This window comes from Vidua macroura, chromosome 2, assembly GCF_024509145.1.
Source record: "Vidua macroura isolate BioBank_ID:100142 chromosome 2, ASM2450914v1, whole genome shotgun sequence".
NCBI classification, from domain to species: Eukaryota; Metazoa; Chordata; class Aves; order Passeriformes; family Viduidae; genus Vidua; species Vidua macroura.
The window spans coordinates 86,575,023-86,598,450 of NC_071572.1; the positions used below are offsets into that span (position 1 = coordinate 86,575,023).

At 34.2% G+C, this 23,428-nt stretch overlaps 1 protein-coding gene across 1 annotated transcript in view; it reads left to right on the forward strand.

Moving 5' to 3' along the window:
- Positions 1–23,428, forward strand: part of DYNC2H1 (dynein cytoplasmic 2 heavy chain 1) — a 147,629-nt gene that overhangs the window by 27,905 nt on the left and 96,296 nt on the right. Inside the window, exons 36-59 of the mRNA XM_054002204.1 lie at positions 145–260; positions 1,092–1,291; positions 1,940–2,204; positions 2,536–2,743; positions 3,093–3,222; positions 4,132–4,287; positions 4,857–5,116; positions 5,754–6,000; positions 6,700–6,851; positions 7,362–7,506; positions 8,718–8,820; positions 10,048–10,215; positions 10,337–10,461; positions 11,622–11,870; positions 12,654–12,762; positions 13,730–13,843; positions 14,662–14,804; positions 16,081–16,162; positions 17,420–17,574; positions 18,455–18,592; positions 20,848–20,961; positions 22,120–22,280; positions 22,443–22,566; positions 23,186–23,307. Coding sequence (XP_053858179.1) covers positions 145–260; positions 1,092–1,291; positions 1,940–2,204; positions 2,536–2,743; positions 3,093–3,222; positions 4,132–4,287; positions 4,857–5,116; positions 5,754–6,000; positions 6,700–6,851; positions 7,362–7,506; positions 8,718–8,820; positions 10,048–10,215; positions 10,337–10,461; positions 11,622–11,870; positions 12,654–12,762; positions 13,730–13,843; positions 14,662–14,804; positions 16,081–16,162; positions 17,420–17,574; positions 18,455–18,592; positions 20,848–20,961; positions 22,120–22,280; positions 22,443–22,566; positions 23,186–23,307 — 3,786 coding nt within the window. The remainder of the gene's footprint in view (positions 1–144; positions 261–1,091; positions 1,292–1,939; positions 2,205–2,535; positions 2,744–3,092; positions 3,223–4,131; positions 4,288–4,856; positions 5,117–5,753; positions 6,001–6,699; positions 6,852–7,361; positions 7,507–8,717; positions 8,821–10,047; positions 10,216–10,336; positions 10,462–11,621; positions 11,871–12,653; positions 12,763–13,729; positions 13,844–14,661; positions 14,805–16,080; positions 16,163–17,419; positions 17,575–18,454; positions 18,593–20,847; positions 20,962–22,119; positions 22,281–22,442; positions 22,567–23,185; positions 23,308–23,428) is intronic.

A 23,428-nucleotide genomic window follows, 5' to 3' on the forward strand; every position in this document is an offset into this window, starting at 1 on the left:
TTATTGCTGTATTTCTGAAATGCATTTCAGATGACACTACAAATATGCTCCAGTGACCAAACCACACTTTTATAAGTGTGTTCATTCACCAACCCAAAATTGGGTTATTAGAGCTCATTACAATATTGTTGTTTTTAAATTCAGGGAGCTTCTGACACCACAGCAGCATTATGATTGGGGTTTACGAGCACTGAAGACTGTTTTGAGAGGCTGTGGCAGTCTTCTTCATCAGCTGAAGAAAAGAGATGCAAAGCAAGAAAGTAAGACTGACCAAACCAAACTTTTGATTCTTTTGACTCTTATACAATATATAATTCACTCCAGCTTTCTTGTTCACTGGAGTTTTAAAAAGCCATGGCTTTTATCTATAGGTAATTTAGCAAAGAAGAAAATATCTATGAAAGCCCATCTTCACTAGGAGATCACAAAGATTTGTCATATTCTAGACTGAGTTTCTATATGATGATAAGAATAGAGATTAGACTTCATTTGGGAATAATTTTAAATGATTCTCAAGGTCTTGTTTTCACTTGGCTTCGGATGGGATGTTGATCTTCTGATGCTCTTAGTATTCATTAGTTATCAGACCATTTTGACTCTAAGTTTTGCAAAAATTGTCACATGGCACTAGATTCAGATTGGTAGACAGAGACAAATTTAAGGATAGGTAGGAATGATAGAAATATTTTGGACTAGACTGAGTCACTGCATTTTTAAAAGATTTTTTTAAGTTATTGTTGTTTAGGTGTTAAATGAGAGGGAATTAAAGAGTGTGGAATGGATGAGCATTTCACATCTTTAGAAGACAGCTACTGGTTCCTGTTTGTTTAACCAGCATGTATCTGAAAGTTTACAGATTTTGACATAACAAATGGTCTTTATCAACCAGCATCATAACCACCTCATATCTGTACAGAATGCATTTGTGGGCATATATCGTACTTACAGGAAGTATGCCTGACTATGCCTAGCTTCCAAATAGAATGGTACATGAACTGGAATTCTGGAATCGGTGCTCCAATTCTACTTTCAATGTATGAGCAGTGTTGACACAGCTTAAACGGATCTGCTTTCTTTGTTTTTCTTTCCAGTTAATGAAAGTCACATAGTGGTTCAAGCTTTGCGACTGAACACCACATCAAAGCTTACATTTACAGACTGCACTCGTTTTGATGAGCTGGTTAAAGATGTATTTCCTGGCACTGATTCTAAAGATGTGGAATATGCTGAGTTAACTGCAGCTTTACAACAAGTCTTTGAGGAAGCAAACTTGGAAATTATAAACACACAGGTAAACATCAACTACAGCAACAAAACAGTATTATTCTGAATTAGAACTGATTCATATTACATTCATTTAACTAATTTCTGTTTTCTTTTGAAAAATCTTTTATAAAAAAGTGAGAATAACTGGTTGTTAGATTCTAATTACATGTGTACAAAAATTAAATGTGTCTTTGAAGCACTGTAGATCAGTTATGTAACTGAAAGAAAAATAGTGCAAGGAAAATTAAGATGTGAACATGTGACACACAGTTTCATTCAAGCCAGATACAAACACCAGTGAATATGTTGGACAGTGAAAGAACAAAATATGTGAATATTTGATTTTCGCAAGCAGTTCTCTGCCTTGTTTTTATTTATTGTAGAACTGGATGAAGTTTTGTGACTGAAGATTTGTTAAATTCTCATTTAAAATATGCCCGAAGATAGCTATTACTTTTGTATTAGTAATTTAGCGAAATGCTTCTAACATGTAAAATAAATTTCTTCATAAACTTTAGTATCATAATTCTAAATATATCTGCTATTATCTATTATTTAAAAAAACAAAATTATAGAAAGTGCCTGCATGCAAAGTAAATCTCAGGAATACTGTAAAGGATCATGTTTCATTTAGCTTTACAGTTTCACAATCATTATCTCTTTCATTGTCTAGATCAAGAAGGCTTTGGAGTTATATGAACAACTGTGTCAAAGAATGGGTGTTGTTATCGTAGGTCCCAGTGGTGGAGGTAAATCAACACTCTGGCGGATGCTAAAGACAGCCCTTGGGAAAACTGGCAAAGTAGTGAAGCAGTACACAATGAATCCCAAAGCCATGCCTCGGCATCAGCTGCTGGGCCGTATTGACATGGATACCAGGGAATGGTCTGATGGAGTGCTTACAAATAGTGCTCGGCAAGTGGTGCGAGAGCCTCAAGGTATGTCTGAGAGGGACTTGCAGATATTACATTGAAATTACTGAAATAGTTTGTTTTCAAGTACTTCTTTATATTGTGTTGTTTGTGGATAGCGTAAGGCAAGAAAAACTGTTGGTAGCAATTGTAGCCAAATGCCTCAGTACATTCTTTACAAATTTTGTTATAAGAAAGCAAAAAATAGGCAGCAGAAGGTAAAGCATGTAAGGACTGTCTTCATAGAACTGTAAGTCATAATGAAGAAAGAATAATAAATGACGTTAAGATAGAAAGGGGTGATATTTTTGAACTGTTTTTCTTGGGTTTGAGATTTCATTTTTCTGTCTGGAAATAGATATTACTTCATGGATAATTTGTGATGGTGATATTGATCCTGAATGGATTGAATCTTTGAATTCTGTTTTGGATGACAACAGATTGTTGACTATGCCCAGTGGAGAAAGAATTCAGTTTGGTTCAAATGTTAACTTTATATTTGAAACTCATGACCTTAGCTGTGCCTCTCCTGCTACAATATCTCGAATGGGGATGATCTTTCTGAGGTAAGCCAGAAGAGTATTAATACTTTTAAAATGAGCAAATATGTACTTATTTTTCTTGAAAGGTATTCTCAAGTGAAGTGAGCAGTTGATTAGTTGCTTACACTTAGGAAGCCAATCACTGGGGAAGTTTCTTTAGGTTGCATATCCCTTCTGTAGTGTTTGTTATAAAGTTTTGACTGAAATATCTCAGATTTTTTTCTAAAAGATACTGTGAATTCTTTACTGGAGAGCCCAAATACTGGTTAAAAATTGTTAAAGTATTTTACCAGACTTTTTCTGGAATTTTGTTGTTCCTTTAAAACAGTCTATTTAAAGAAATTTATCTGAATCGTGTTTTGTTTTGACTTAGTGATGAAGATACAGATCTTAAAGCTCTAATAAAGTCTTGGATAAGAAGTCAGCCTGAAGAATGCAGACACAACCTTGAAAATTGGATTGGGGACTATTTTGAAAAGGCTTTAAACTGGGTTGTAAAGAAGGTTAGTAAGGGAATACTTAATCAAATTGCACCTTCTGTTAAGTATGATCAATTTTTTTAGTTTATCACTGAAAAGATCATTCAGATTAATTTTTGAACTGTAATTAAAAAAAAAATCTCAGCACTTTTTTGATAGAATTATAGAATTGTCGAATATCGTGAGTTGGAAGGGACCCACAGGGATCACTGAAGTCCAATTCCTGGCCCTGCACAGGACCACCCCAAGGATCAAACCATGCACCTGCAAGCGTTGTCCAAACCCTTCTTGTACTCTGGCAGGCTTGCTGCTGTGACCCCATTAATGCTGCTTCCCAGACTTCTCTTCTGGAGGAGTTGAATTTGCATTGATCAAGTAGCTTATGTGCTGAAAATATTTTTTAGGAGACTTCCTCACTGCTGTGGCCAGTGTGCTAGTATTTAAGAGATGTGCATTATCTCCTCCTGGGGAACATACATGGTCCTGTTGTGTTCTAATTATTTTTCCTCCTAGTTCTTTTACCCATGGTATTTTTTAGACTTTTAAAGTATCTAAGTAAAAGCTATGGCATTGTTCCTGAGGCTGCAAATTCCCTTTGGTGCCAAAGAGCAAAATCCATAAATAATCTGTTCAAAAGGAAGATTTCAAGTGTACAGTTATGTTTATTCTTTATAGGTTCTCAAAATCTATGAGGAAAGTTCTGATTGCTTATCCTAAATTACATTAACTCATAGTCTGGAATTAAAACCACCAAATCAATGCTTAGAAATAATTTAATGTCAAGTGAATTTTCTAGAACAATAGCAGTGTTGAGATCTTTCCTTTGACATTTGTGTAAGTGTCAAAAGGCCATGAGTAATAAAAGCATGATAGCAACACATCATATTTATATTGAGGAATATATTTAAATCTACTACAAATTGCAATTTACAGAATGACTTTGTAGTGGAAACAAGTTTGGTTGGAACTGTGATGAATGGACTGTCTCATCTTCATGGAAGTACTGATCATGGACAGTTTATTATTAACTTGTTACGTGGTCTTGGTGGCAATCTCAACATGAAGTCACGACAAGAATTTGCAAAAGAGGTAATCTCTGTGCTCTAATTGGATTTTGATTTGTGTAATCTGTAGGGAAATACCTGAGAAGTGAAGGAATGTTTTATGTGTCATGGTACATTGCATCCATCTCAGATAGCAATCTTTTGGTCCTGGACCCACTGCAGCAGATTGTGTTTATCTATATGAATTGTGTATGTAATTCAGATTTATTTTTGTGGGGTTTTTTTCTGTTTGGGATACTTGAAACAGAAACAGGACTTTGCACCTCATCAGGGAGGTAGTCTTAGGTATTCTTATTAGGATGCCTAATATAAAAAAAAAAAAAAGAAAGCTTTTCTAAATACAATTTATTTTAATTTCTTTCAATTATGAAAAATGGAAGAGTAATATATTATTGTTTAGTTAAGGACTTGATCATTAGGCATATGAACAATATGATTTAATTTTCAAAGACAGCTCAAACTATCAAATTTAAGAATTACATGTTTGATTTTACATAAATATTCTTTCAACATTCCTTAGACCAGCTTGAAGTGGTAGATCTTGTTGTTAGGAGTATGAATTTAACTGAAGCTTTTTTTTTTTTTTTTTTAAAGATCTTCAGTTGGGCACAAGAGTCTCCTCCTGATCCGAGGAAGCCCCTGGACACATATTATGACACTGACACTGGAGAGCTAATGCTGTATCAGCTGAAAAAACCTCAAAACCTAACAGCTGATGACTTCAGTAATCTCCAAACACTTCCTGTCATCCAAACCCCTGACATGCAGAGAGGTTTAGATTACTTTAGACCATGGCTAGACATTAATAATAAACAACCATTTCTTCTTGTGGGTCCTGAAGGATGTGGAAAGGGGTAAAAAATAGTTACTACTTTATAGGAAAATATGCTTCTAGTTGTTTGACAGAATTTGTAATTTTTTAATAATGCTTTTGTCATATGACTTTCTGATAGAATATGACTTGTTTAGGTCATAAACTAAACAAACTTTATGTAGTGGCAAAAGAATAAATTTTTATGAAGTTCTACAGGGAGAGTTCAGATTGTCACTATGCATCTAAGATATCTGAATGTAGCTTTTAGATATGAAACAGGTTCTTTGGAAAACCTACTGTCATGGAGCAACAGCTTAGAGGCACGTGAGGTCCAGTCTCATTTCAAGAGGCTCTAGATGCCTTGTGCAGGCAACTCAATTTAGCACATCCTGTTGCCTTTATTAGATTCCTTATTTAGATGGTTTGGGTCACTAAACCAAGGTATTAAATTAGCTATTTGTATTGTGTAGCTGTATACACTAAACTTCCACTGAATTTTATGAATGGAAAATGTTAGAATTTTAAAGGCAAGAATGTTGAATTCAGCAAGCTCCACCTATTCCATTAATATAGGATGTAGTATATGCATTTTAATTTAAAAACTAAAAAGTATCCTTGGATGCACAACATTTTAATTTAATTTACGCCTATATGTATGTACATGTTTGGTTTTCTAGGATGCTGCTTCACTATGCATTTTCTCAGCTCCGCTCCACTCAGATTGCCACTGTTCACTGCAGTGCACAGACTACTTCTCAACATCTTCTACAGAAATTAAGTCAAACTTGCATTGTAATCAGCACAAACACTGGACGAATGTACCGACCAAAGGACTGTGAAAGGCTTGTTTTGTACTTAAAAGACATCAATCTACCCAAACCCGATAAATGGGGAACAAGCACTCTTGTGGCTTTTCTGCAGCAGGTGAACACTTATTTCTATTATTTATAAAGAGACTCAAGTATACTGGATATAATTTAGTGTATGTAGTAAATACCTACATTGATTCATTTCGGTGTTAAAATCCTGCATCCTGTATTGGCATTAGTTTTGTTTTTTAATAGACTATGTAGGTGTCAACCAGAAATAAGGTACCATTTTTATTTGGCTGATATTTATAAACAAATAAAGACAGCACTCATCTCAATGAGTTACAGTGCAGTAGACATATGAATGACAAAAAGATTACCAGGAGCAGTCAGCCTGGGTTCACCAGGGACAAGTCATGCTTGATAAGGGGAAGAGAGTGAATATAGTCTACCTGGACTTCACTAAGACCATTGATGCTGTCTCCCAAAAGATTCTCACAAGAAAAGCTGTTGATACAGGCTGCATAAGCAGATAGTGAGGTGGGTTGGAAGCTGGCTGAAGAGCCAGGCCCAGAGGGTGATCGTCAGTGGTACAGAGTCTACTTGGAAGCCATGATCTGTTTTAACATCTTCATTAATGATTGGGATAATGGAGTCCTGCAAATCTACATATGACAAAATTGTAAATTTTAAGACACCTCAGGCAATTAAGAAAGCAGAAATAATGGTATACTTCTCACTATTTTATTATATTTTATTTTGTATGATACTCTGTTGACTTTCCTTTAATGAAGCATTTATTTAATTATTAAAGGTTCTTACATATCAAGGATTTTATGATGAAAATCTGGAATGGGTTGGTTTAGAAAACATCCAAATTGTGGCTTCCATGTCAGCTGGAGGAACATTAGGAAGACATAAGCTTACCTCCAGGTTTACTTCTATTGTTCGTCTCTGTGCAATTGAGTAAGTATATGTAAATTAGTCTAACTCTCAGAATTCAGATTCAGCCTCGCTTTATAAGGACCTCTTGTCAATTTAGTCTTTACAAAGATGTGGCTGTTCTAGTCTTTCATCTTTTCTCACAGTTTGTGATTGTTAGATTTGGTGCTATTTGGTACCTCTTGGCACCAGAGTCCAGCTAAGAGGAATCTACAGCTGCCTGTTGGTAGTGAAGTGTTTGAAGTATATTTCCTGTTGGGTAATTTTGCTTGCAGTAAACTGCTTTCTGCAGCTTTATGTTAAGATGGTATTTGGTGAAAAAGTTAGAGAAATTGGAGTTTATTTATTTTTGATCATATCAACAGATGTATTTAGAAAATTTCTGAGAGTAGTCCAATGCAATAAAATGATAATTTTTCTTAGCTGCTGGATGGAAATGCTATTCAATGAAATTTCTCAGTAATTGTGTATGTGTTTAACTCAGTTTTAATTAATTTAAAAAGTCCATAATGACTAGGGTTTTCCCCTTTTTAGCTATCCAGAAAGAGAACAACTGCAAACTATTTATAGTGCCTACTTGGAACCTGTACTACAGAAAAACCTAAAGAATCACCCTGTTTGGGGTTCTTTACCAAAAATACATCAGCTGGCAGGATCTATGGTTCAGATCTATCAACAGGTATGGAAATATTTTTTATTTCTTCAAGGAGATGGAGAATTCAGATATTTTATTACAAATAATAAGCTTTTAGGTTTATCAGTATTAAAATCTAAGTTTATGTCTTTTTAATAAAGTTGATATCAGTTTTGGAACTTCTTATTTTCAGAGAATCCTAGGTATTAGAATCAAGCAGAGGAAGCAGTAAGTGCTCTTGCTTTCCCACAGATTTGTTTTAGGATTTTGGCACGCATCTTAACACTTCTATAGTTTTAGTTCCTGATTTATAAAATGTGGATAGTAGTGTTTTCCTACTTAATGGATGAGGAGACAGTGCAACAGATGATTGTGTGTCCAGTTGTTATGGATGCTGTTATAAACACAGAAGGAGATATGAGGGTGACATCCCTTACAAACATCAAGGACTACCTATTACAATTGTACACTGTTAAAAGCAGGTGTTTAGATCTGGACACAAGTTCATTTTAGCTCCCACTTGAAATTTTAAGAACTTCTATCTAGCAAAATGCTTAACTACTCGCTTTTCTTAATCAGTACATAGCCTTACTGGGGAAGGTACTGTGTGGTGCTTGCTGTAGAATGTGTGAATGTCCCCATCCAGGCAGAAGCATGATACAGACTTGATCCTTTTGACTACAAGTGTGTTTAGTCACTGGCTGGCATGCACCTCTTAGCAGGAGGTTCATATGACATTATTGTTGTATTCCAAGAAATATGAGTTTAAGTCTCATTACACTGTGATCAAATAACTGATGAAAGCAGTTATTCCTTGAATTAAAGATGTAGTTGAAATTCGAATATCCTCTCTGGGAGAAGAGTAAGTATGAATTATTTTGTAGTGAGAAAGTATTACTAATTTAGGTAGGTTTTAGTGAGAAAATGTTAATAATTTAGGTAGGTTTTTATTACATTTCAGTATTACCTTTGTGTTTCATATTTGGTATTGTTTAAAAAAATTATGTATTTTTTCTAATTATACTGCACTAACAGTCCTAGGTGAGATGTGCAGTTGTTTCCGTCACAAAATGGTATAGAAAAAATGTTCTGAGAAAAATCTTTCATGGTCAGAAAACAAGATTTAAACAAGAAGTGCATTCATAAAATATCTAAATGTTCACCAGCTAGAAAACTAATCTATCTGGTACCTTAGAAAAGTACTTTACATTTTATAATGCCATTTTTTTTTTCCTTTCCTTAACTCCCATTTTTAGGTACGAGCAAAATTCACAGTTGATGATCACAGTCATTACCTTTTTACACCATGTATTCTTACTCAGTGGGTTCTTGGTTTATTCAGATACAATTTAGAAGGTGGTAAGTCACTTACTTGGTTTTCATTCATAAAATAGTTCTAAAATGGTCTAGATTATTATTGATATCGGTCTTTCTGTTGGCTCCACACTGATCTTTTTAAACTGTGAACTGTCTGTAACTCAATAGAGGGAAAAAATGCCTGACAGTTCATTCCATGACATAAGAGTAAACAATTAAAAAAAAAATAAAATGATGTTTTTAAATACGTGTGGGAGCTATTTATGGTTTAAGGGAAGTTATTATTTGGGACTGCATTCTTACTATGGGAATTTGAACTGTGCCCCCTACTCTTCACTCCTTTGTTCTGTGTTTTTTTGTGTTTTGTGTTGAGGTTTTTTTGAGCATATATGTTGTTTTCTGGATTCCCAGAGCCTTGCCTCTCATGCTTGTCCTACTGTACCTGGTTGTATAAACCTGGTTTATACACATACTTCATAGGCTGCTTTCTAATCTTATTTTTGCCTCTGAAATTGGTATTATTACTACATCATGAGCAATGACTTATTATGTTTTAGCTCTTACTTTCATTAGAATGTTGCATAGAGGGCTGCTTAAAGAGGATAAAAGGGATAAGAATGCTGTGCTCCCTTTCCACTTATGTTCTGGGATCATGAGATTGCAGCTTGAATGGTGTCAGAAAAGCTGCACTGATAATCAATGAATGGGTAATCTCAGCTGATCTAAGGACTTCTTAGTTGTGTCTAATGTTGACATGTGCATGTGCTTTTCCAGGGATGAACAGCAAGGCTTGTTATTTACTCACCTTCCTTTTTACTTTTGTGAGGAGTATTTAGGATTTGGAGTCTCTATTGGCATATTTTAATACAGACTGTTTTGGGTATTTATTATTATTTTAGTATTTGTTATCAGTCTTTCTCTTCCCATTTAAAAATGTCTTCTGGATTTTCTTGGTTTCATTGCCTGGAAAACTGACTTTTAATTTTAACTTTGTGTGCAGCACCTTGCTCATTTTTGTTAGAAGCTGACACTTGTTTTAATAGAGAGAACTTGCTTTAATAGAATATATTTCATTTTATCTTGTAATGATCTGAAAAGAAATTATTAAAAAGCATTTCATAATATTTACTTTTTCTCTTATTTCTTCCTTACCGATGCTCTCCTGATGGTATGTAATTTCTCTTGCTCATTTTCAATTTAATATTTTAAAGTGGAAGTTTAAAAATCTATTATAAATATCTAAAATTAATTCTCTATTAAATTTTGTAGGTTCATTGATACAAACTGCAGACTTTGTATTGGAAATTCTTGCTTATGAAGCACGCCGCTTGTTCCGTGACCGAATTGTTGGCATGAAAGAACTTCAAGTATTTGATAACATTTTGATCAATGTGTTTCAAGGTGATTGGGGCTCAGATGTTCTGGACAATATGGCAGGTAAGCCATTTGAAGCACACCACACAAATCTGAAGTATTTTTTTAGGAAATGCCTAGTCAAGTTAGATAGCATATGAGTTGAACACCTGAAGTTTTAAAAGTTTCCTTTTTTTTTTCACAGATACCTTTTATGTAACTTGGGGAGCTTGTCAAGAGGCATTCATCACACCAGGCCAGGCACTACCACCACATGGGAGGCCACTTGGCAGACTAAACTCAACAGACCTGAAAGATGTTATTCAAAAAGTGAGGTGCAATTAAAGAATATGCACAGCAAGGGTTCACAGCAAGGATTCTAGACAGTTTTGCCTAAGAGTAACATGCAAGCAACCAGGTTTATGTTGGGGGCTGCTTCCTGTTCAAAGAATCTCCTTTTGCATTTGGTCAAGGGAAGACTTGTGATGTTATGTGACAGGCAGTAGGAAGTATCATGTAGCAAGGTTATGTTGATGAAAGGACATCAGTTGCATTTGCTGCTGATTTACAACAGTCTGATGAACCAACATTTTGAGAAACATTTATGTGCATATATATTTGTGTATTATTTGAGTACCTCAGTGTTTTATTAAATGATTTCTTTTGAGATTGCAATATGGTAACATAATTTTTGTTTGAAGAAATGATGGAGATTTGTCATGCTTTCAAGCAGTAAAGTAAAAAAAGTGAGCTTGATGAGAAAATGCAAACATTTTAACTCCTCTAGGCTATCTGATTTTTAGGATGAGAGTTTTGAGATTGTCACCCTTATTCATAGTGTTAGACAGACTGCTCTTGCAGATGGGAATCTACTCCCTCCCCTTAACTGCCAACTTGTGTCCAATACACTATATGGGAAATTATGAAATTCAATAGCCTCAGTAAGCTGAGAGTGTGTTGATTTTGTTGTTTTTTTTTTTTTTTTTTCTGACTGCACAGTTACATTGGGCTTCAAAGATGAGGTTTTAATGAGTATAACAAGGATATAATTTAATCATAGGATCTGTTGTCGTGTGTCTTTCACTAGGAACTTCCATAATCTGCAATTATGCAGCAATTAGGTGCCTAAAACACTCTCCTGAGTTATTAATTAATCTGTAGTCAGAGGCACAGCTCAGACTTAGTTCTGGTCCATTATTCAATTTTAATTAGTTCAGTGGAAGATTCCTATTTCAATATATCAAAGCCTTCCAAGGTGTTCTGGTGCTGAGAGTAGTGTGATATGTTCATTATTGTTATATATTTATTGCTCATAAAGGGTATGTGAGGTTTCTAAATTCTGTGACAATTTTTTTTTTTTCTGAATGAAGTCCAGTGTGGTCTCTCAAGCTTTTAAGCCCTTCTTTTCTAAATGTTTAAATGTTGGATGTTTGCATATCTCACTGCTTATATTTATTATTAGTGATCTCTTTTTTTTTTTTTTTTAATAGGGTATAATTCATTATGGACGGGACAAAAAAGAGATAGATATTTTACTGTTCCATGAATTCCTCAGTTATATGTCTAAAGTGGACAGAGTGCTGAGTTTTCCTGGAGGATCACTTCTTCTGGCAGGACGGAGTGGTGTAGGTCGTCGGACAGTTACCTCTTTAGTCAGTCATATGCATGGAGCTGTTCTGGTTACTCCCAAAATTTCCAGAGGTTATCAGCTGAAGCAGTTCAAATCTGATCTTAAATATGTAAGTCACTCAGTTTGTTCCATTTTGTAATGCTGTAGGTGCATGTTAAAGAAAAAATAAAGAATGTGGGAATTTTGAAGGACAAAAAAGGTTGTGCAGTAAGAAAAATGACAGTCTAAATGAAACAAGTAATTTTTTAGAAGTTCTCACTCTAGATGTGTGTACTGTTCTTTACAGTAAATAATTAAAACTCCACTTTTTGGAATACCAGAGGTCTTTTTGATTGTTGTAGAACTTATAAAGTATATGTGAATATTTATGTGAAAGGCTTTTTCATTTATGTATTTCCATGTTGGTATATACTTTTATTTTCTATCTCTACTATGATCTGCCAGTTAATAGTAGTTGAATCAAATAAAATTTTAGTGATTGATGAAAGTGTACATATTATTTAAACCAGACGCAAGCCTTGAATCAACAGTTTCTCATTACCTTCAGCTATGCTAAAGAAAATTCTAGGTCTTTGCCTACACAAAAGAATGATACAATTCTATCATTGAGTCATATACATAAACATGCTCTATGAAAGAGTCTGTTTTAATTATTTTTTCATTACTAAGCTGTATATCTAGGTAAAATGTTCTTTGTATTTGATATCTCTTTTAACTGAATCACCTGGAAATCTTTTGTAAATATATATTAGCATAGATGCTGTGGAGAAAATATGTATGTAATATCTAGTCAAGGAAAGATTATGATCCTTGTCAGTCCCTTCCAACTCGGAATATTGCATGATTATCATTCTCTCCTGAACTGAGATTTAAATGTCTTCCCTGCTTCTAGGTGATGGAGCTTGCAGGCATTGAAGCACAGCAGGTGGTGCTGCTGCTTGAAGACTATCAATTTATTCATTCCTCTTTCCTGGAGATGGTCAACAGTTTACTGGCCTCAGGTGAGTCAAGTCCAAAGAGAGTATGGTACTATTTTACCACACAGACTTAGCTCAACAAGGCAGAATTAGATGATGTTTTCTAACTTTATGTCTCTATCAGAAGGTTTAGTTAGCTTTCTATGCTGTTTTAATTAGAATACTTGTAAGAACCTGACTCAAGGTTCACTTAATTGTTTGGTAAATTAAAGAATTTACCCTATAGTACAGGTGCTTTCAGTTCCTCTAATTCATTTCAAAGGAGTTCTTGATAACAGTGTAATAGCAAAATGAAAATGCATTCTACTCCACCACTTCCCTTTTATAATAAAACTGAAAATTGAGAGGTTTCCAAGGCTTTACTAGATTGTACGGACTGAATTCTTTAATTAAATTGTCACTGGAAAAGCTCACTTTTCTGAAGGTAGTGAGATGATAAACAACAATAACAAATAACAAAAGTGACTTTATTTTACTGTCCAGCTTTGTTCCTGGATCAGAGAAAGGATCATTGAAGGACTGAGTCAAAGTTGCTAAATGATTTTTATGGAACTGCAGTAGTTCAAGAGCTGATTAATAAGAGCACCAGATTTTCTTATCTCTCAGGTGCTACCTCAGATCTACTTACAGTATCAGATTTTCATCATCCATTGTTAAAATTTCATGTTTCTGTGTCCTGGTGTATGACAGTTTGGTTTGATTTGTTTTGTATGCAGTAGAGGGTCTTTGAGTAGATTTGAAAGAGCTTTTTTCAAATACATTTCAGCAATGTAAACAAAGTAGAATGTTAAATAGAATCACTGTAATTTGTTTTTTTGTTTTCATGATATCATGAAAAGAATTATTAAGTACATGGGATAATAGTCAAGAAAGTATAGAGGTGAAAACGATGAAATTTGAATTCTTTATACAGAGGATTCAAGGGAGGCCTTCAAATCAATTTAAAGAATTATATTGTATTTTATCTGACTCAAATTCATTCTTGAAATAGGAGAAGTTCCTGGGCTGTATAAAATAGAAGAATTAGAACCATTGCTATCTCCTCTGAAGGATCAAGCTTCGCAAGATGGATTTACAGGACCAATATTCAACTATTTCACATGCCGTATGTCAACAAGAGTTATAAGTTATAATTACATATGAAGTTTAAAAAGTGGTATAATAATAGACAAATAATTTCTAACATGGTCTTTTTATTGTGTGCAGTTTTAACTTGTAATTAGTTGCTAAATAGCAGGCAGGAGTAATATTTGTGAGATTTGAGGGCACAGAATCCTCAGCTGAAAATTTATTTTTCTGTCTGAAATTTTGTATTGATGAGTGTTACACAAATATTACAAAATCTGCTGTTGAAAGTAATTAGAAGGAAGAAGGCTTTTGTTCCCATTATTTTCTGGTTTGTATAGCTTTTATATATATCTAGTAACAGAGATTTCTTCTATTTGTCAGTTATGCCAAGAAATCACTTTGGATTCTGAGTAATTATAAGCAAGTTTACAGATAGGTTTCTTAATTATTTGTGTTTCTTCCTTGGCTCAATGAAAAAATTAAATAGTTTAGAAATAAATCAAAGAATATGACTGGAAGAATACAGTCATAGCAGCCAGCCATGGAACTGCTTCTGTTTGGTTCTGTTGGTCTACATGAATTAGAATGAGAATTAGTGTTTTCTACTTAAATACTGTCAGCTCTTCAGAATTAAAAAAATGCACTGTAGTATACATAATGAGAGTTCATGGTACTTAATAAGGTTCTACTTATAAGCATTGCTGTCCTAGTGTGATTGGATGTTATAGGCTCTTTTTTGTTCAGAAATTACCTTGTGATAAGTATTTGAAAGAAAGTAGATGATATTGTATTTGCAATAAATCTACTGTCATGTAGTCAGGTTGTTATGTACTAAAAATTGCTACATTTTCTTAGGGATCCAACAAAATCTGCATGTTGTCTTGATCATGGATTCTACCAATGTAAATTTCACAATAAACTGTGAAAGTAATCCAGCGCTATATAAGAAATGTCAGGTTTTATGGATGGAAACCTGGTCAGAAGACAGTATGAAAAAGGTAAGTTGCATTAATTAGGACTTTCTTAAATTAGTATCTCTAAATATAACTGAGCTTTGGTGAATAAGGTCAAAATATTTAAGGTTGTGAAGGAATAATTATCACTGTACTTATTTAATTCCTTTGTACACTTTTACAAAGATGGAAAATTCTGCAGAACAGTGAATTATTATTAGCATTGTTATTTTACCAGTAACATGTTTTGTTCTCTCTATGGGCTGACTTGAACAACATGCTGACTGCTATGACTCTGATTAAACACATCATTTAAGAACAAAATACAGACTACAAGCAAAATGTTAAAGCCAATTGATTTTGTTTGTGTGGTGAGGTTTTGGTATTGGGCTGGCCTGCAGGGGTTACTTCAGTGAGAGGCTGCCAGAAGCTTCTCCCATGTCAGGCGGAGTTAGTGCCAACTGGCTTCGAGAAGGATGTGCTGCTGGCCAAGGCTGAGCCCAACAGCAGTGGTGACAGTGCCTCTGGGATAACATTGAACAAGTGGCAAGAAGTTACCCTACAGGAGCAGCAGCAGCCAGAGAGAGAGGATGTGAGAAAAAATAGAGAAACATCCCTGTAGACCCCAGAGTCGGTGCAAGAAGGAGGGGCAGGAGGTGCTCCAGGTGCCAGAGCAGATATTCCCCTGCAGCCCATGGTGAGGCAGCTGTGCCCCTGCAGCCCATGGAACTCCACAGTGGAGCAGAGATCCACCTGCAGCCCATGGAGAGCCCCATGCTGAAGCAGGTAAAAGCACCTGAAGGAGTCTGTGACCCCGTGGGAATCCCATGCACATATGTGCATGTGATTGTCACACAGAGCAGCACAAACAGAACTCCTAAGCACTAACATAAACAGCACCAGCACAGCGTTGCCATCATCCTGTTCCCATCTCTGAGTGATCTCAATGAAGATCAATTATTGGGTAATAAGTACATGGGCAGAATGTGGATTAAGACTGTCTTATTTCCTCTTGAATTATATATACTTTTAAAGCTTCTACATTTGTGCTTTTGTTAGGTCCTCTGTGAATTAGTTGCTCCTTCTTACAGCCAGGAAAATATCTTCCACTTGAGAGAACAAGAAGTTATCAGTAACATGGAAAGGCAGAATTTATCTTTCTAATGCTAATAGTATTCTGTACATTCCTTATTCTAAGTGTATCGTTTTCAGTCTTTTCAAAAGAGAAACTAGATTGAAGGTTTGTGGGATCTTTTTTTTCATTTTAACTCAAACTGTCATTGTTCATCATTTTCATGCAAAAAATCATGTGGTTTTTTAGATACCTGAAATGCTTCTGTGTGATTCAGATGAACAAGAAAAGAGTGCAAAAACACATAAAGAAGTTAAGAAAAAACATTCAGGTAATATTTAGGTAGACTTACTAGTTATTATTATTGCTATTAAACATTTGATCCCGTGTTGGGCATAGATAATAACATAGATAGTTTGAGTATGTGTTTACTAGCATATTCTTAGACTTTGGTGTTGTTCAGATGGCAGGCATTTTGCACAAGGGAGCATTAGTCTGGAACATATATCCTGGATGATCATATGCAGTCTCTTCTGTCACAAGCAGTCACTGTATACATTAAATTGTATTCAACAGCTGATTTAGCTGTGTCTTGTTTTGGTCAGTGTCTTCCTTCTATGTGGATATTATTTCAGAATCTGAACATTTGATGTTTTGAGAATTTTTCAGTTTATGTATTTCATTATTCTTTTTGTAGATTTTCATTTTACTTTATTAATTTCAAAAACTACTTTGTTTTAAGTAATGCCCCTTTTTCAGAATAATTAGTTTTTATCATAATGCTTCAAATATAGTCATGTTGAAAAGAGTGTTTCAAACATAATCTAAGAGACCAGTGTCAGCACTCACTTGCAGAATACTACTTTTAGCCACTTTCTATAAAATTAGCACTTAGAGGTCATGGAACTAACAGAATATAAGATGGTAAGTGGATCACTTGGAGTTTCTTGGTTTATATTGCTTTTTAATAGACCAATCAGAATAATGGGCAAAAATAGTATTTGGTGTTCACATTACCATCTCTCTTTATCCTAGATCATCGTAATTAATCTAGGTCACAGTACTTACTAGAGGCATTCATTTATATATAGATATGCTTTAACTTTTTTTTTTTTTTTTTTTTTTGGTAGGGTAATGCAGTTTATTTTACAGTATCTTTGGGCTTTTTTTGAGAAACTGTTCAATAAACTGAATGGCAGGAAAACCTTTTTGTTTGCCCGTCATCAGAGATACGGGAGAAGACAAAAAGACATGGGCTTTATTTCTAAAACAGTCCCAAGTATTTTAAAATTCAGTTTTTGTAGAAGTAATTTCTTATACCATTAGCCTCCAGTGGTCTGCAATTAATTTTGCTTGCTTTTCCAAACATCAAACAATTTCAGTGTAATTCCTTCTGAGAAATAGGCATTTCAAATGTATTTACATGTTGTTTCCCTGAGAGTACTTTAAAAAAGTATAGTCTTTGTGCTATTTTGAATACTCTTAATTCATATCTCGAAAAGCAAGCATATTCTGTTGCTTTTTCTTAGTTATTTTAATGTAAGATAAAATTCAGTATAATTTTATCTGTATAACAAATGATGTACAGGTCATTCTGATTTTCTGAAGTCATTTTTGGCAATCCATGAATCATGTAAAATATACGGAGCAACGCCTAGCAGGTATATGACATTCCTTCATGTATACAGTACCATCAATAGCAGTAAAAGAAGAGAGCTAATAAAAAGGCAGAACCACTTGCAGGTATGTGCTTAAAACACTTAATATATGGCTTTTCAATACATTCTTGCATTAGGAAATGTCTCCTGTATTAATGAGCTGTAGCTGCTAGCATGGTTATGTCATGTGTCCTCTATTGGCAAACGCTCATGCTGTGGTTTCTGGAGAGAACTAGTATCAATCTTAATGCCCTTCTATGTTCAAGTGCCCGAAAGAGTGAAAAGTGGCTTTCTTGTTTTTGTTAATACTTTTCGTCAAGAATGTGTCAGACTGGGCATGTTTTCTTGTTAAATGCTCTGTAAAATAAAGGTAATAATTTACTGGAAAATTAGAGATGTTTATCCTAAATCAAAATATCTTCCAGATAATTTTTTTTCAAATATGTGTTGAAATATTGGTATTATATAATTAGCATTAAGTAAACAATGTAGAAAATGTGAATAAATAAAATAGTCAATTTTGAGCACAACTGAAACTTTATTTTATATCTATGTTTTTTAGAGTACAAATATGTAGAAATCAGATTATCTATTTTATTTCATTCTGTTCAATTTTTATGGGTTTGCTTTTAGGGGAGATATAGTTACATTAAGTTAATATCAGTTAACTAAAATGCTATTGAATTACTGGGAAAAAGATTATGTGCTAGTTGTTGTTTCATTAAAAGTTTATTAGTTTGAGATTTTTTTTTTATCTTCTGGCTGTATTAATAGATCTTACATCAACACAGCTAGAAATACCAGATCTAATTTTTAAGTTAAATAATATCAAGAAAATATGAAAATTAATTTAAAAAAAGTTTAGTCTACATTATTCTTTGTTTGTCCATAATATTTGTAGCAAATGTTCATTTAATTCACTTAAAATTTGTTCCTAAATATCTGCTTCTTATAAACCTTTATAGGCAGGTGTTTCAAAGCTGAATGAAGCTAAAGCCCTGGTAGATGAATTGAACAAGAAAGCTGGAGAGCAAAGCATTTTGCTCAAAACGAAGCAGGATGAAGCTGATGCTGCTCTTCAGGAAATTACAGTATCTATGCAGGTGGTGTATACAATCACATCAAAAGTGGGGGGAAAAAAAGAAAAAGAAGCTGTTTTTCTATCTTTAGTAACTGCTGTGTTTTATGTTCTTTTCAACTGTTACAAAACCTGATGCATTTACAAGAATTTGCCTAAGGGAATTAATGAGCCCAGAGGCTTGAATAAAGTTCCAACAGGACAGATGATTATGTAATTTAAATCAGATTAGAACTGATTGGGTAGGAAGAGATCAGTGCAAGTTTTGTACCTGAGTAGTGTTCACTATTGTAGTTTAGTCTGTCTGAAAGTTTTCCTAGAACTTTGTAAATCCAAACTGATGGGTTTTATGTTTATCCCAGATAGGAAATTTCAGTGAAATACTTACAAGTAGCACTATTTTAAGTAACAAGTACCAGGAATTAAATTTGTGAACTATTAGAAAATATGTATTTCATGAGGTCTGGTTCTCAGAAGTTAACCTCAGAGAAGGTTAGATAATATCTCTATATTCGTCACTCTTTGAATTTTTATTTTTCAGCTCAGAGGCAGACTTTTTTTTCAAAATTCTGTAATTTTCCTTAGTAGTGTTTTCTCAGTCAAGTACAATAATTGTGTAGAGAATAGGTCTCTACATTGATACTTTCTGGAATTATAAATGTAGGATAAGCTGTAATGAGTCTGCTTTGACTGCACTCTTGGGTGGTGTTTTTTTTTTTTTTTTACTGGTTTCCTTGTTACATGGTCAGTCTGAAGTTTGCTGTCAAAGACATTCTCTGTATGCAGTAGAAAAAAATGCCTGATCTTTCAAACCATTTGTTTCACAATGCTTTAAAGGTGCATTACTTCCATTCTTTGTAAGTCTCTTCCTGTAGGCAGTTTTTAGTACTTTTAGGCTCTATCTGTCTGTAGTACTTGGATTTGAATAATGATGTTTGGCTTGGTTTCAGTTTTAAATCTGCATCTGCTGTTGTCTGGTAGAGTTACAGGTATGTGGGTAGCACATACTACACTGTAGGAGAAAGTCAAAGGATAGGCCAAAAGCAATGATGGCCCCACTGACATCAGAAAAATTACAGCAGAAGTCTGATTATTTAGATTAGCATAAAGTATAGGTGCCCTCTAACATTTTAATCTCACTTCAAATGATCTAGCTTATATAACAAGAGAGAGCTCTAATGCATACAGACTCTTTTAATCTCCTTTCAGAGAAAAGCTTATGACCTACAACTGAATGTTAAGGTTTTCTTATTCAGAGCAATCATTCAGTACATGTTCATTTGCATGAAATGTCTAATCTAGTTTTATGTAGCTAATGTTTTATGGATTTGAATGTAAGCTTCAATAACATGCTGATCTGTAGCTTGGGTTAAGTGCTCAGAGGATTATTATTATTTTAAGATTTTCTCTGCTTTTGTGCATCTGTTACCTTCTGCTATACCTTCAACTCAGCTTGACAATTGCTGGCGACGATAATGCGTTATATACTGGAAAAACACAAACTCTGGGCTTCATTGTCTTTATCTTTTAGGTGATCTGAGCCTAGAGTATTAGTATTTTATGTTATACTTTTATCCTCAATGAATAAAATACTTTTAAGGTCCTTTCTACTGTAGTTTTATGTGCTGGATATTAATTGTTGTACTGAAGTGTTTAGGATTCCTGGAGATGGCTAATAGTTACTGTCCTGCCTGTAGATACTGGTAGGTACAAGTCCAGAAAAAAAAAGCGTAAACCCAAACAATTTACAATATACGTATACGACATAAGACAGTTATCCTTACCATGATTAGGAATTCTAGGCTAATAACCTGTAGTTCCAATACTGCTGCTTTTATGAACATGATAGAAAAAGAGTGTTTTAATGGGGTTGTGAAAGAAATTGAAATAGAAATGGGATCAGGAGAAAGACAATGACAGGAAAATAGTACTTTCAAATGTAGTAAGAATGTTACAGAGGCTGTCACCCTTATGCTTTTAGAGGAAGGCTGACATAGGAATGGAAAATCAGAAGGAAGGGGAAAAAAGTCATGAGCCCCACAGATAGAGGTACAGATCTGGTCTGTGGTAAAGAAAGGGAAAGACACACAGTAAAAACAAATTTTGCTTATTCCATATAGTTTATTTACTTAACCAGCCTTCCTAATATCAAATAGACTCAGCTATTTTATTGTAATTGGTATTGTGCAAATTATTGTAATGAAGACTTAAAGAAATAAGAGACCTAAAGGAATAAAATCTGTGTAAATTTGGAAACTAAAGGAATTATTTTTTTTACAGAGTGCTAGTGAGCAAAAAGCAGAAATGGAAAAAATAAAACACCGAATAGCCGAAGAGGCTGCAGAAATAGAACGAAGAAAAAGAAAAATTGAAGATGAACTGAAAGAGGTTCAGGTAAGAGCTGATAAGGAAAAGTAATATTTTGCAGTCTGATTTTATCTGACTTATGTCCTGCTGTGCAAAATGGTTTTGCAGAATTCATCCCTGCAATTCTTAAATTCTACTCTAAATTATTTTGATATTAAAACTTTTATGCATTAGAAAACAGTATTCCATGTGGCAAATAGAGATTGTCGTTCTGGCATTTGTGTTCTGTTAGATAGTAATTACAGAAAGAGTTTTCGCACCAAATCTGCCTTCACCTGCTGTTTCTATGCTGCCATGCTGTTCAGCTGAGTTCTGCTGATTTTATGTAATATTTTTCAATTACTCATATTTTATATAAACCAACTACATTACTTTGCTTTGATCAAGCTGGTAATATACGGCTTGGTACTATCAGCTGAACGGAAGTAGTTTAGTGGGAGATAATTTGCAGTTATTACTAAGTACTGAAAAGTGTATATCCTAATGATGCTACAGCAAATTGTGTGTTCAAGAGATTTTACAGCTGTTAAGCATCAGTTTTTTTGGGAGGTATGTGTGTTCAGTCATTGCTTTTAGTCTGTATTAGTCATACCATGAATTTTAAATTTATACTAAAGACTAAGAGAACAGTACCAAAACTTAATTTTTTTCCTTTTAAATATCATAGGTACTAAGGAATTATATCCTTGTATTGAAAGTGACTTAGAACTACAGGATTAGACCCATTCTGTGGTCTTTTATAAATATGAAGGAAGTGCAAGGTGTGCACAGTCTTTAATGATAATCTGTAACTTTGTTTCCTGACCATTTTGTTGCTTTGTTGATAAGGGTGAAGGATTTGTTTAGCTACTGGAAAGAGAAAGCTCTTGTGGCCTGTACTTCTATGGATGTCTACAAAGAGATCCCCAGTTATGCCTATAAATAGTAGTTAGCATCATTATTAAAAGATACCTGTATCACAATGTCAGGATTATATTATACTGTTTTATATGGAAATATACTTATTATCACTTAGTAAATTCATGGCAATTTTTTAGTAACTTGTAAACATGAATCTACATCAATGTTAGTTTCTTAGGTAATAAAGTATTTAAAAAGAACAAGAAATTGTGTGAAAACTGGAATGGGAAATGTTCAGTTTCTCGTATCCTCATCTCTCTTTTTAACGTGTTTTCATGTTTTAAGCCATTGGTTAGTGAAGCTAAATTAGCTGTTGGAAATATAAAGCCAGAGGCTTTGTTAGAAATCCGGTCACTACGGATGCCCCCTGACATAATCAGAGACATTCTAGAGGGAGTTCTACGGCTGATGGGGATTTTTGATACATCATGGGTGAGCATGAAGAGGTGAGAATTTTGTTTAACCTTTAAAATTAAACATTAATTTACGATATTAACTACTTTCTATTGTATTCAGGAATCTTCTGCTCAGAATTCCTCAGTTTCATATGGAAATAACCTTTTTAACATTCGTTTCTTCTTTACTTAGTTATTTAATTCTTTTCACAGTTTCTTGGCCAAAAGAAGTGTAAGGGAGGACATAGGATCATTTGATGCCCGTAATATTCCAAAAGAAATACGAGAGAGTGTTGAAGAACTTCTTTCTAAAAATAGAGCATCTTTTGATCCAAAGGTAATTCCTGATTGCATTACGTAAAATGAAAACAAGTCCAAAAAATGACCAAAAGAAAAGATCTGATTGCCTGGTTTGCCAGCAAAATTTTTAGGATGAACTTCAGTTAGAGAAAAAGTGATGAATTCTGCTTACAGAATTTGTCAGTATAAACAGATAAAGGTGTAGCAGAGATTACTCTGTTGCATATTGCCTTCTAAAGTGAAAATTTGGTTGGTGAGTGTGAAGGAGTGGGTTAAGAAGTCATTATGGAGTTCAGTACTCAAAGATTTTTCTACTGCTATAAAGTAAAGCTCAGACCAGGGGATTCTAACTGGGTCCTTTGGTGTCTTTATAATAGTAAGAATCTAATAAATCATTCATTGATTTAAAACTTGTTAATTTCAGTTTAGCTTTATAGTTGTAAAAATACCCATTGTTGTTTTTTACATGGATTGATGGCCTTCAATACAATCTTGGTAACAATTTAAAAGATTAGTTCATTAGAAGAGTTGGCTTATTAGCATATTTAAGTTGGTAACTAGAAAATCCGTTGCAGTTACTTATCCTGTATTTATCTCTTCTACATTATACTTCAAGGACTTTCTTATAACAACTTTACTTGTACTGAATTTTTCAGAATGCTAAACGAGCCAGTGCTGCAGCTGCTCCATTAGCAGCTTGGGTGAATGCCAACATCCAGTATTCCCATGTCCTAGAACGAATTCAGCCTTTGGAGAAAGAAAAGGCTGGCTTGGAAGCGTAAGTTAGACTCCATTACAAAATCAGAGTTTTTAATTCCAATGGTGGTGGGTGAAACTGAAGCTGCCAAGGAGGAATCTGAGTGTGAGGAAAGGCTTTTTTACTTGGGGTGACAGAGCGC